The sequence below is a fragment of the Mizuhopecten yessoensis genome, unplaced genomic scaffold (genome assembly GCF_002113885.1).
Source record: "Mizuhopecten yessoensis strain PY_sf001 unplaced genomic scaffold, ASM211388v2 scaffold9875, whole genome shotgun sequence".
Classification (NCBI taxonomy): domain Eukaryota; kingdom Metazoa; phylum Mollusca; class Bivalvia; order Pectinida; family Pectinidae; genus Mizuhopecten; species Mizuhopecten yessoensis.
The window spans coordinates 26,636-40,892 of NW_018408266.1; the positions used below are offsets into that span (position 1 = coordinate 26,636).

The 14,257-nt window shown below is 41.0% G+C and overlaps 1 protein-coding gene across 1 annotated transcript in view; it reads left to right on the forward strand.

Moving 5' to 3' along the window:
• The first annotated feature begins 533 nt into the window (after nt 1–533).
• LOC110458958 overlaps nt 534–14,257 on the forward strand; it is a 38,536-nt gene continuing 24,812 nt past the window's right edge. The window contains exon 1 of the mRNA XM_021510953.1: nt 534–1,126. Coding sequence (XP_021366628.1) covers nt 874–1,126 — 253 coding nt within the window. The 5' untranslated portion in view covers nt 534–873. The remainder of the gene's footprint in view (nt 1,127–14,257) is intronic.

A 14,257-nucleotide genomic window follows, 5' to 3' on the forward strand; every position in this document is an offset into this window, starting at 1 on the left:
AAATGGTGTTAGTACTGTTTATATTTGTGTAACACCTGCACTTTAAGTGTTTTCCCTTTTCAAGCAGGCAAACGTCAATCTTTTCCTGTTATAACAGCTCGTTGTTTGAGGATCACTCACATAAAGTACACTAAGTGAATTGATAATATCATGAGGCATCGATCCGCTTTGATTCTGTATTGGCGGAGTCATAGTCTAAATGTGTGAATCAAGGAGTCAGAATTGTCACCGACAAACACCACCTCCCGCGCGCTCTTGTCACCTTTGTAACGGACGCGCTCTGTCTTTTTATGATGCTAATTAATTTTTGACGATATCAATAACTAAAATCGGAGGTCTTTGTCCATTTAGGACCATTATGGCAACAGATGTGACAGAGTCAGACTGGATCGATAAAACGGCCTGAGCTGTAACCAATATGACATTGTCACAATACAGTAATACCCAGATTATAAAACGACAGTCGTTATTGATTTATTGTCCGCCATTAAAATATGTCCCGCAGTTATTTTAAGTCAACAACAAGATCAACTTCAAGATGTCTTGGAGTAAGTTAAGGCTGAGTGGTGAAAGTTACTCAGCCGTAGCGCGATCGATTCGCTTGGTTGACTTGTCAGTAGTTTTCTGAATGAAGGTTGGGCGAATGCATTGTGCCGGGGCCGTCAGTCGCTCGTCAGTCGTCGAGGGTAGCAGAGCTAGTGTTGTAAGGTACGGACGGCACAGTACAACCATTGCACACGACAGTTTCGGATACTCGCATGCCATTTATCGCTACGAGGGAGAAATAGTGCAGACCCAAGCGGTGTTTGTGGATTACATATCCGAGTGAAACAGCAGCGATATCGGGAGCTCCTACCTCACTACAAATCTAGCATGGCCCCAGTACGTGTTATGTTGGGTGTAGTCGTGTCGTGTCTATTACTGGGTCTGACCCGGGCCCAGGGATGTGCAAAGGATATAAATATGGAAGGGAATGTTCTCTTCGAGAGAATGACACATGTCTCGGACGCAGTTGTCTCCGGAAAGGTATTGTCCATAGGAAGTGGCAGGGAGGCTTCCGTTCAACTTGATTGTATATACAAGACAGACGGCAGTAGAACCAACAGGGATATTACAGTCTTACAAAGTAAGTTTCTAACTATTTTGTGAACATTTCATGTACCGGTACCTTTCAGTACCTTTCAGTACCTCTTACCTGAGTGTTAAATGTTATGGCATATATACTTTAATAAATATACAATTATTAAGTTTCTAATGAAGGTTGACTTTTTCAAGAGCGAACTCCCCATCCCCTATCTCTGGTGCCACACCAGCCCCTCTCTGACCCCACCCTGATAACGGCAAACATCTGCCAATTGTACTGTGGCCGCTGGGAGACGATATACCTACATGGGGAAGCCACGCTCTAGATCTTTACCAGGGAGGGGCGTGGTCGCCACGAGGTTGTCTGTCACACCGCTACACGGCTGAGGATGCTGAGAAACTTCCCAGGAATCGTGACAAGATCGTGATATTGTCTACATTAGTATCGATCGAACTAGTGGTAATTGATTTCAATTAATTTTTACCCATACAACTATGTGTACAAAGTAAACGTTGTATGTTACAATATAACAACTTGCTTGTTTACCAAGTTTTCGCCTCCGAGGCCGCTGGCTGTGTGTGATCAGGTGTGTCGGCAGAAGGCGTGACAAAGCAACCGATTAACTTCCGTGTCCAGCATTGTCATCATGCTGACAGATGTTGACTTTAGGGGACGGAAAAGTATTTTCAAACTGACCACTGGTCTATGCGGGCCTTTTTTCTGTGACAACTTTTTTTTCTCCCAGACCGACGTTTTGCATGCTTTCTTTACGCGAGGAATACCAGTTGAAGACATAACGAAATAATATATACGGGACACACGTGTGTAATGATTTAATTAATACAGTTCAAGTTAAAACCCAGTTACGGTCTGTGGTGTAACAATTAAGTGTTCCCAAACTGAATACTAATGTGCACATGTCAAAGCCATTGTCGAGTGTTGTAGTCTCCTTGACCGTGGAGTTTTCCTATAACTTTTGGTGAGCGCGAATATGAGCGAGGTTGACGTTGATAGGCAGGAATTATAGATGGAAATAAATTGAAAAGTTTGAAGGTCGGATACTGATCGTTATAACTGGAAACAATGGTTCACCTTGGGGACAAACGTTAGCTGTTGCCTGTTGACACGAAAGATGGAGGACATTGGTTATACGTCAGTGACTTCATTATTTGATATACATATTTCAATGTCAATCCCCGTATTGAACATTTGTACATGTCTGGAACAAGGTCAACGTTATATAACCACGTGCTCGTCTACAGATTTCTCAAGGTCGTTTAGACGAAATAAGCGCTGGAGTATATAAAAAAAACTTGAAATCTTTAGACCGCATATAACATGCTCACCCTATACAATAGTGATCTTTAATCTTGCATGCTCACCCTATACAATAGTGATATTCCGTGCTCTCGCCTCGTTACCTCGGTTGTGGCGTTAGCACCAAAGCGATCAGAAAAGAATAAAATGTGTATGTAAAACTGGCATTGAGTTTTAAAACTAATGGCGTGTCGGTTGTGAAGGGGACGGTGTAGTTGGGGAAACACACTCCGCCACACGACATTGGCCACCTAATGGCTTCACGCGCGTTTCATTCCATCTGTGACTTCTGACGAGTTGTGAAACTTGAGGAGTTTTATTACATTTAAGTCTGTTCCAGTGTGAAGGTCACCAGGGAGACCATTAGATACAGATCGGCCTGCTGGGAACCAATGTACCAAGACGACCCACACTGCAAACCGGAAGTGATTAGAAAAATCTAAAGTGTCTAATATTATGTTTACCACTTTACGCTAAAAACAATATCACATATAATATTGTATATATATATTATATCAGGTTATGAATAGCTTTGGCGTTTGCAAAAGCATGCGCTTGGTTAATTTAAAGAAAGTTCTTATAATCAATACCACGTGTATCTGGTATTCTGCTTAGGAACTGGTATGTCTAGAACTTGTCGAGCGACAGAACTATTTTAAGAAAAAATCCGTGGCATTCCGAAACACCAGCTAGAGGTCCTCTCCCATACCCTCGTCACCCTTCCCCACCCACTAAGGTCCCGGGCTGTAGAATGTCGTCATGTGCACAGGCTCTTTTACTTCAGAATAAATAAGCATGAGTTGAGAACAACGGGCGGACCCACGCATACCAAAAATAAAAAAAGCATGTCAAGGCGGTGATTGCACGTGAGTTTGTTAGGCTGCTAGAGTCGTTACCGCCGGGAGCCCCAAGTGTGGTACCAATATATCATTGCGGCACCGCCTTACAGACCAGCGAGGTGCCTATTGTTGTGCATTGACTAGTATATGTATATGGCTGTCCAGTAAATACTTTGTATTAGCAACATCTTCGAATACACAGATGAATGCAATGTATGATTGGCACTAGTATACATTTGCCGAACTACTGTTCAGCTGTGAAAACAATACAAGAGACAAATTATCTACAACAGTAAATAAAAATGGAACATCGACTTTCTAGCTTTCGTTGCCTGTGCCATAGAGCTACTCGTTCGTAGTCAGATTCCCGCCAGACACGTCAACATGCTAGCATCATGCATTGCCCAGAACTGCATGTGCATTTTGCTTACGCCCTCCAACACGTGTTTACGTCAATCCACGTCCTGTACACGAAACAACCTGTCACCACCTGTGATTTGACAGTTTCGTACAAAAGAAACGTTCATAAAAGTCAACTTAAATATTGGAAGTTTCGTGTGCCGGTCAGAGTGGTGACATATGGTTTTGATTGAAATCTGCTTGAAAGGCAGATTATGTATATTTGTAAATTCGATGCATATATATCTGTGAATGAATTCGTTACATTAACGTAGATTGTTCCTATTATAGCTGTATCTCTCGTGCCCGAAGTGCGGTTGGTTCATGTTTACACGCAGGCTCGTCCTTTTCTTTATGAAGAGTTGACAGATTGTGAAATTGCTGCAGAATTAGTCCCCCTAGAGGAAGTGAACAATTACGACAGAGAAGAGTTAAAATAACCCTGTTCGGTCAATTACATATGATAACAAGATTTTAATAACATCACAATCGGTTGACTGTGTAACTGGCTAGTTCACGACGACCTTCGAGTTCGCTTGTCATCGTTTCTAGTAACACAATTCGCATACCACTAAAGCACATTCATTACTTCGAATAGGAACATGCAGTTTTGTGGCCCAAATCTTTGATTTTGCTTTCAATACTAAGGACCCTTTTTCTGGCGTTGTATTGTTAAGAACATTGCCTGGTGTATCAGTTTCCGTGTGAATAAGCACAGAACGGGTACAGGTATAGGGTCTGTGAAGGCCTATTTTTTGGGGTGGGAGCATTGTCCGTTTAAATGGTCGCCTTCCGAATTATCCTCGCCTGTTAGGAATGTCGCGTCAACACATGACAAACTGTGAGTTGTCGGAACTAATCAGGCTTGTATACCATTAAGATAACCTTTCTCTGGGGAACCGAAAGGGTAAGAATAATTCTGTACAGGAAAAAAAAATACCAAAAAATATGTGATCGAGAGCAAATGTAGCGGAAACACAGATAAAGGGCAGGGCAATAACGTCAGAATGTTAACGGCTGTCTCACTGTGTCGGAAGTGTCAACAGCTTTCTCGCCTACAATTACTCAGGTCAGATGTAATATTTAATATAATAGCATCTGTCTGTCTGTTTTTGGTTATTGCACTTTCGCGATTTTGGGGTGATTTTAGCTCGTAGTACCGCGACGTCCTTTAGTTTTAACACGTGTAACTACAGCAAGGCGAGAACACGTGACGGGGCATGACTTCAGTCGATCCACTTTTGAAAGCAAATTAACCAATTAGAATCGAGATAACATCTGTCGTCGGTAGAGCCAAACGACATTGTTCAATAGTATCCTCCAAACAGAAACGAACCGTATTATAATCACCGAGTGGAATCAGAAAAAAACGAATTCTTTCATCTGCGTGTTTATTTGGCCTGTAGAATATGGGGTTGTTATATTAAGCTCCTCAGCACGTGCAGGCAATGAAATTAATATCTCCCGCGGGCACTTGCGTGCGCGCTCGGCTATTATGGAATTTGAATAACAAAGTGAAGTATCCATTATTGTGTCCCTCCTCCGTAGCCACGGCGACTGTATGTGTTTGGGAGTAGGATGCCCGGGTTGGAGGAAGGGAAAGTAGGGTGGCCGGGTTGGAGGAGGGGGAAGTGGGTGGGGTTAAGTGGGGGACGACACTGATAACTTCAGTCTCAATCTAGCTTATGTAACAGATGTCACAGTAGACAACTGTGGCCCAACCGATTAAAACAAAACCGAAACCTAAGTGCGGTATTAAGTTTTTACAGGTACAAAAAGTGCCTAGTATTTACGGTTTCTATTGTATAACCAGGAAGAAATGTGTAAAAACGACGTTATCGATCTGTTAGCTACAGTTGGTCTGGAAATATTCGCCAAATTTGCATTCTCATTCAAAGATCCAATAATCTATTGTACTTGTTAGGTGAACTTGGTTGTCGAAATGCTGAGATAATCCTAGTATCATGTATCATGTCAATATTCCAAGGCAGATTTATCCACGATATACATGTCGGATCGATATCGAGTTTTACTAGCAGGGCCGTCTATGGGAAATCAATCTAGGTACAAACTTTCCTGTCACCGTAATACTGACTTGATTATATACAATGCTGTCAACTTCCGGTTTCCTTACAACGCCAGAAATTTGCCTCTACCCGATGAAATGGTTCTTTGTCCAGGATATATTCTGGTCTATATCCCCGATGTAATGGTTCGTTGTCATGGATATATTCTGGTCTATATCCCTCCCTGATGTAATGGTTCCTTGTCAAGGATATATTCTGGTCTATATCTCCGATAATAGGTTCCTTGTCCAGGATATATCCTGGCCTATATTCCCGATAATAGGTTCCTTGTCCAGGATATATTCTGGTCTATATCCCCGATAATAGGTTCCTTGTCTAGGATATATTCTGGTCTATATCCCTGATGTAATGGTTTCTTGTCCAGGATACATACTATCCCTGATGTAATGGTTCCTTGTCCAGGATATATTCTGGTCTATATCCCCGATAATAGGTTCCTTGTCTAGGATATATTCTGGTCTATATCCCTGATGTAATGGTTCGTTATCAAGGATATATTCTGGCCTATATTCCCGATAATAGGTTCCTTGTCCATGATATATTCTGGTCTATATCCCCCATTGTCTAATTTTGGCCGTGTATCTGCCAACATTAGAAAACAGACGTTTTTGTGGTGATAGCTTGGTCAGACTATTACCTGAGTTCCACTTCAGGGTTAGCTTTTTCCCCGTTGGGCGTCTATTCCATTCTCATCATTATGGACGAACGATTACCATATAAAAGAAAAGTATATACAGTTGTCAGTGCTGTTTTAATTGTTTGACTCGAGGATGACAGTGTCTGATGAAGACGTGAACCCCGAGGTACACAGTACGTACGTAATGTATTCAGAGCCGAGCCCTGCGTACATATAATTTACATTAAGTTTCCCGGACGAAAAAGAAAAAAAATCCCGAAGACCTACATACTGATGTCTTAGACAGAGCAAATATATAGTGTAGACTTCATGATGGTACATTTTTATTATTATAGCATGGCATATATAGATGTACATTTCATACACAACGACAAAGCATATATATATATACGTATATATTTAGCCACGTCGTACATTCCGGGGACGCCCCGATGCCTTCTAAAATATTCTAGCTTATCAAAGCGAGAACGGTGTATCATTTTAGTCATAAAACTATCGCGACACTCTAAAATGTCAATTATGTACCGTGAAATATTTATTCAGGTAAACAATATATATTTGCCTTTCTGGTCGGGTAAGCATTATTTCTCATCTCTAGACTAAATAATACAACTACATTATGATGTATGTGTATGCGGTTCTCGGAATGTAAAGTAGCTCTCTGCTGATATGAGAGTGTTTGTTAGGAGCATGACGTCTAAATGTAAATGTAACGATATTCTTATGATAAAAAGGGACGAGAATAGTATAAGTACGTAAACGTTGTAGCTACATGCATAGATTATTGGAGGTCTCCTTTTATGCATTACTGTCTGACGCAGGTCTGGTCAACCGACAGGTGTTTATGTGTCCAGTCAGCCAGTTAATATGACCAGGAGCTACATCGTATGTGACACTTAACATCTAATACATTGGTCAAACTGACCACTGATGGCCATCCGTAGGCCATTTACACACCAGATAATGTTTTGACGCCTATTAAACTCAACAGAATCAATAGGAAAACGATTACGTCGTTTGGTCGTACAATGGACATGGACGTTACTCTAGTGGTCAGCTGATGATTAGTTGGTCACTCATATCATTGACCATTCCTGTGTTTAGTGTCACAGGCTCGCGAATGAACTTCAAACCCAGCAGCCATGCCTATTATGGACATGCTTGAGTCCCAAACTTAGACCTACCTATAATGTATGTAAACAGTGGCGTATGTGTAGATGGAATTAGCTACCTGTACGGGGAGTGAAGATTTATGATAGAGACAGAGGCACACGTTTGAGAGTAATGCCTTCTCCGACCCGCGTTCATCATTGTCACGTGGTGGTTATTCTATGATTTACTATCATCGTTCTCAGAAATGATCTGGACCTTTTTCCTCATTGCTCTAAATTCTACCTAGCATAGTGACTGGTCTGCATACACAACAAATTCCTTTATGAAGGCCTGGACACAATCACACACTTGGTTAATTTTACTAACTCAATCTAGATTAAAGCACTAGATTGTCAACTGTCCCGATATTTGTTATCGGGAATCAGAATAATAAACCGGGTCACCACTGTTACATGACTATTGGGTAAAACCATGGTGGCGGGCCTGTTATGGTCTGCATTACATCAACTATTGTTCTTATCGTATTTTTGTCGCCAATCTGACTATGTATCAATTTTTCTAAAATGGTCTGGTTGTCATAGCAACCAAATTGATCGGACCAAACTCAATGCGGATGTCGATTCGAGTGGTCTAGTTGATGCGCAAAGCATGTCACGCGGTCAACGTGACATCGACGAAAAAAAAACGAGACCTTCCCTCTCAAAGGTGATTGTTGAGTGGTATAAAGATTTATGTGGACGGCCGAGTCATATTTATGGCCATATAAGGCTACCGGCTGACAGATAATCTCGCTAGGTGATAGTATAGGACCGGCTAATTGTTTAACGCTGATATATTGCCACGGATGACGTATAAGAGATGAACAGATAAACAATGCCTATCTTTTATTGTTTGATGTAACGGGACTTTAGGGGTATCCGAGGTCACCAACCGCTAGCTGTATCAATAAAATAAACTCGAGTTCTTGACGGGTGTGCGCTATTTATGAGGTTAAGTTATACCTTTGATATGTTGATAATTAAAAGTTATCAATTTACAATGTGACATTTCTTTTGTCCTTTAAATTCCACTCGGCTTCACTGACGCTAAAATGGCAAACGTGTTATGTTTATCACACATTTCATACAAACATTTCAGAAAGTCGGAAAATGATTCCGTGACGCGCGTTGTTCATTTCAAGGACAGTCTGGTGATCTCATGTTTATTAGCCTTGTATTGCCTGCTTGTCGGCTAAACGCAATTGGCGACCTTCATGATTTAGCCCTTTGGTCCATTTTGCCAAATTGAAATCCAATTCATTACCACTTATGAACAGGAAGCATTTTACGGGCCATCTGTATTCGGCCACACCATCAGAAATGACCAACACTAATGACCAGCAAATGACCTGGGAACGGATGTAGTCCCCAGTTGCTATAGTTGATGAGGGAACCTGAAACAGGTTGGTACTGATAATTGAATCCTGGCTCCCATGGGGGCTGGAAACAGACACGAGACACTTGTTGATGAGTTTTACTTTGCACTTCCCCGTAATTCAAAGCATTTAACTCAACAATCTCTATTTTCCACTTAATTGTGTAGATATTTACAATGCTGCACATCTCGTGCGCTTGGCAGTTGATGCCGGTGGCGTTACGTAATTGTGTGATAACTGAGATTAAATTCCGTCTGTATCGACCCCACGTTCTCTGTTAGCACGTTAGATATGGCGATACCTCACAACAAGTGGTCGCCGGTTTATGTTGCAAGCGCCTGCAAGTGGTCTAAAAAAATCTGGTATTTTTTACAGGCGGAATTTCCTTATCGAAATTTCGATTGGAGTTCACACGAATTACATTTAAATAGCTTGCATGGAGTGGAGTGTACAGTACGAGTACGTAGAGTAAACATGAAAATTACAAGTGTGTTAACGACATGGAATTTGACAGGTACATGTGTCTATGTTTTATGGAAACTATGATAATGTAATCACAACATAACTAATGGTATTGTCTGCAATTGTGATTGGTTGTTTTCGGCACGTAGAATTTAAAAAAAAGAGAGGGCAAATGAAAGGAATTTTACGCGTCAGTATACCTGTTAGACAGTCAACAACAAGAAGATAAGTTGCATCTTGAATTGCTTGGTTGTTTTTAATCTTTTAATCTTTTTATTGTATCATTTGGTGATTTGAAAATGTTGTTTTCGTTATTTTTATCGCCGTCACTATCCCTGGCATCAATGTATTCGACGTGCGTTCGGGGTATGACTAGGCCTGCGCTATCACACTGCATATATCATCGTGAGAGGCGACTAATGTGGGCCCCTGCAGAATCGCAGGTTTCCTTCTGTATTTTCTGTTTAAGAAAACCAAAATGATCCGTCGTACCTATTGCAATAAACAGCATCATTGTCTTTTGTTTTCTCATTTTACCACGCTATCTTTTCGGAAGTGTCCCCTTACACACCCGTCAGGATACGACCCTTGTCTGTTAAACAACATACCAACAAATCGATGTGCATTGTATTTATATCCGTGCTCTACGTATATATACATTTATGTACATATATATATATGTATAAGGTTGTGATGTATTGACGAGTCGGATCGGTCTATACCGAGACGCTCTATTTAATCCCAGGATCTATTTAATCTCAGGTATTAATCGATATTTGATCTGGTTGTTTAGAGTAATGCGATCGTATTGAAATAATCCCGAGCTAATTACATGTCTTTATTTTGTGACCAGTGACCGCGGTAACAAGGCGAGATCTAGTCACAACCAAATCAAGCGTCTCTCTGACTACGTCTATACTACACTCTTTTCAGCATCGATTTGCTTCACACAGTCCAGAGATCACCATCGATACGATTCGCGAGTGATTCACGCGTGGTTATGTCATTGTGAAATGGAATCGATTTGTTAACGTCATTTGTATTTCGCACTTTACAACGAATGCATCAGATGTTTCTCATAAAAAAATCTTCAAAGAGACCGCACTATACAAAAGTTGGATGTGATATCGCAGATGTACAATTATGAGCATCAGGGGAGATAAGTGCGCGCCGAACATCGTAAAGGTTCCTTTTCTCACACCCATTATGTGTTAACTTCTTGTGCATTATGGACCTATTCTATAAACTATATTGTATGACGGAATGTCATGATTTTTTCGCCTTTCTTCTTCCTCCCAATTTGTGAAAAATCATCACAAATCACGTTTTCATACAAAAAACTGAACACAAAACCACACAAAACACTGTCTGTATTGGTCGGCAAACAGTAATGGCAAGAACGTACCCTCTTTGAATGGCTGCATCATACATCAGCGATGTTGCCTTTGAATTGCATACGGCTTAATTTGAGAACTAGAAAGTATATACATATGTATTGTGCAGCCCATGCATCTGTGCAGCACACCGTGTGTACATCCACGAGATCCTCGGCGCCCTGCCGGCAGCTTGGTAATAGCGTTCCCCATTATACCTGGAATTAGCGCCACACGCCAAAATATGTTCCTTACAAGCGTATAGGCACGTGTATTTGGCGCTGGTCATACTCTGTTGAGTACAGTCAAGAGACTTTCATATAAAAGTAATTATTATATATTTGCCAATCACTTCAGGCAGGGCGACAGCGATAAACGATGATAACACTTCACGTGGCAATTTGTCAAACTAGCATTACACTATTTTCATACTTGTTAAATGCAAATATTGCATTTTATCGCTTCTTTATACACAAGTTTAATATTAGACCACTTGGGATTGGTATAAGAAGTGGTATTGCTCAATATTTATTTGCCAGACACTATATATTAACTTGATGTTTAGGATTCGCATTCCTGCGCCCGTGATATGGGCATTGCAAGTTTCTGCATAGACTAGCTACTACTAGCCCCTAAGTTTTGTTGAAGAATTTTTCAACTACATTATACTACTTGCTTATCTCCCCCTAGTTTAGAACTTAGGATCCGACATCCAAGTGATCGAAGTTATTAGAGTTATGTTTTCTTCTTCTAAATAATTCTAAAAATATCTGTATAATATTTTAGAGACGGCCAAGACGGGGGCAATTATCTAGTTCCTGCATAACATTGAACACACTGATCAGTTCCGTGGCCGTATGACACACAAATGTTTGTTTGGCACAGTATTTAAAATTGTAGTTCGTGAAATATGGGGAAAAAATATGTCGAATTGAAATTATCATCATCAAAATTTAATCAAGACACACGTGCATGTGCTTTATATTGCTTGGGATCTGCTGTCGTCTTGCGTGGGCAAACCAAACGTCTGGACTTTTCGTCCTCTCTAACATGCAATATCTGGGTATATCTGGCTTACAACAAGGATGGGGGTAACTTTAGAACCTGTTGACATTTCCCACTGCTGCCTACCTCGTCATTATACCCGTATTAGACTGGGGTACACCCAACTTGTTCGGCAACACTACACATCGCGCCACAAAACTGTCACCCTAGCTGTGTCGTTCCGCTAGCACACACCCGTAGGTGTAATTAACTTGTATCGCTTAAGCTTTCTCCTTTCTTGTTTGGGAATAAAAACATACAGGGCTCTTTTATTTGACATGACGGAAGATGTTTTGCGAATCTGGCTGTGTGTCATGCTATTTGTTAATGACGGTTCTAGATTTTGGGTCAGACAATAGACGTTTAACGTGAGAATAAATAACCCATTTCACTTGATCAACTGCAGTCTTTTACAACACGGCCGTGGACTTGCGTGCCTAGGATTTTCAAGAAGTGTGACAGTCTGGTGATTTATATCAATGCGGATGTTAAAGATTATCGATCTGCCTTGGTATTTAAAGTTTATGAAATGGGTCTGGTTTATAGAGATCCAACGACTGGACAAGTCATGTTTTGTATGCATTCTGTCCCAGTATTTGTCTCTCCTGTGTTATTATGAAGAATATATTTCTGACACAACCTGCACGCGAACATGCAGACTAGGTAAACTACGGTATGCAAACTGTTACACTGAATTTCTTATGAAGCAAAAAAAAAATACACCCAAAAAACAAGATTCTGAAGACATGTGTTTGTTTGTGAGATTCTATACAGAACAATGTCCAGATGTTGTCGCTTGTGATCGGTGCTTCTGTGACACGTGGTATGGGGTTACCTTTACGTCACGCCCTGCAATGCTTGCCTCGCAGGTTGTGACATTTCGTGTAACATATCTGATCCCGGGCCAACTTGTTAACAAGGATTCCGTTGACGAGTCTGAATCTCATTTACAAGTGTAATTCATTAATGATGCAACCCGTTTCCCTAGGATGGCCACTTAGCTATTGTTACGTCTCCGCTCCTGACTTTCGTTACCAATGTTAATTCCCATCTTATCAACTGGCCGGTCCCCTAGTGTGTCATCGATCTTGGTCTAATGGGCGCTCGATGTTGAAAGGCCAGCGCGCCTAACGGAAAAAAACGTTTCCGTGAGCTGGCCCCGTATCTGAACAAAGGAGATTACAAACAACTAATTCCATAAGGAAAACAGTCGCATGAAAAACAGAGTGGTTTAACCCTTTAAATACTCGAGAAAACACAACTGTTACAAAGCTCGCGTGCTGGATGTTATTACATGTTTGGCGCAGCCTAATGCCGATTCGCTGAACGTATGATGTTAATATAACATCTATTACCGGGGTTTCGAGTACGACTGATGGAAACCAATAGGTACAAATATATATAATCCAATAGGCACTTGTTGAGGTAGCATTGTACACACGCGTAAACACTTTCCTTCATTGTTTGAAATGCGGCGAGTTGCGTTGGCTGTTCTTCTGGATCCAGATCTACCAAAGCTTCGTTACAATAAACAATGTATAGCTTTATCACGTTCAATCATATACTCAAGTTTATTATTATTACTTTAATATGTGCAGAATTATGAGACTTAAGTGTTGCTTCACTGAAGTGTATACCAGCTAAGGGTGATAATTTTCATCTCGGGACATAGATATTGCATTTTCACATTTTTATTTGAAATAATTTGGAAAATATCGTTGTTTCAAATTTTACCTTAATTAAAGGGATGAAGCTTGAACCTCGTCTTTGTATGATATTGGAATATGTCTTAGTGCTTTGTTACCATTCCTCAACATTGATACAAAGCGTTTGTGTGTGCTACCGACCACTTCGCCCGATCCCGAGGGAGGAGGAGGAGGAGGAAGGGGGGNCGGTGTGGTACTAATTACCTAGGATTCCATGCCGGCTATAAATATTACCTGGCTTCGTTTGCCCTTCCTCTATAATTTGCCAACGTCAAGTGGAGAACTGCAATAAATGTCGGTAGAGTGTTCCAGTAGAAACTAGAATGCAGTTTGTGTCGTTGGGTGTCCGACCACGTGACCTTTGGCTGGGATCCTATCAGCTTGGCCTCTGACTTTCGTCCGACCGCAGTAATGAGGTATGAGATGTATACAGGGCCGAATTAGTGGAATCCCACGTAAACATCGTGACTCGGTGAGGGCTACCAACCTGATATCCTATTCTCTCTGTGGACGACATCATCACATAAACTTGTGTGTATTCATAGTCGGCCCAGAGACGTATAAAAGTCTTTGCTAGAAAGAAGATAACGTTGAATTTTCTATTTATTTAGAATCTTGTTAACATTCCTGCAATCAACACCTGTGCTCTATGATGAACATATGGTTTAGGTACATTAAGCAGAATCCTGCTTCAAATACCCCCAGTTTCCATTACAGGACCCGTCAATATCTGAACACCTGTGTCTCCATGACCCCCTGAAATTGCAACTTAAAAAAATCCA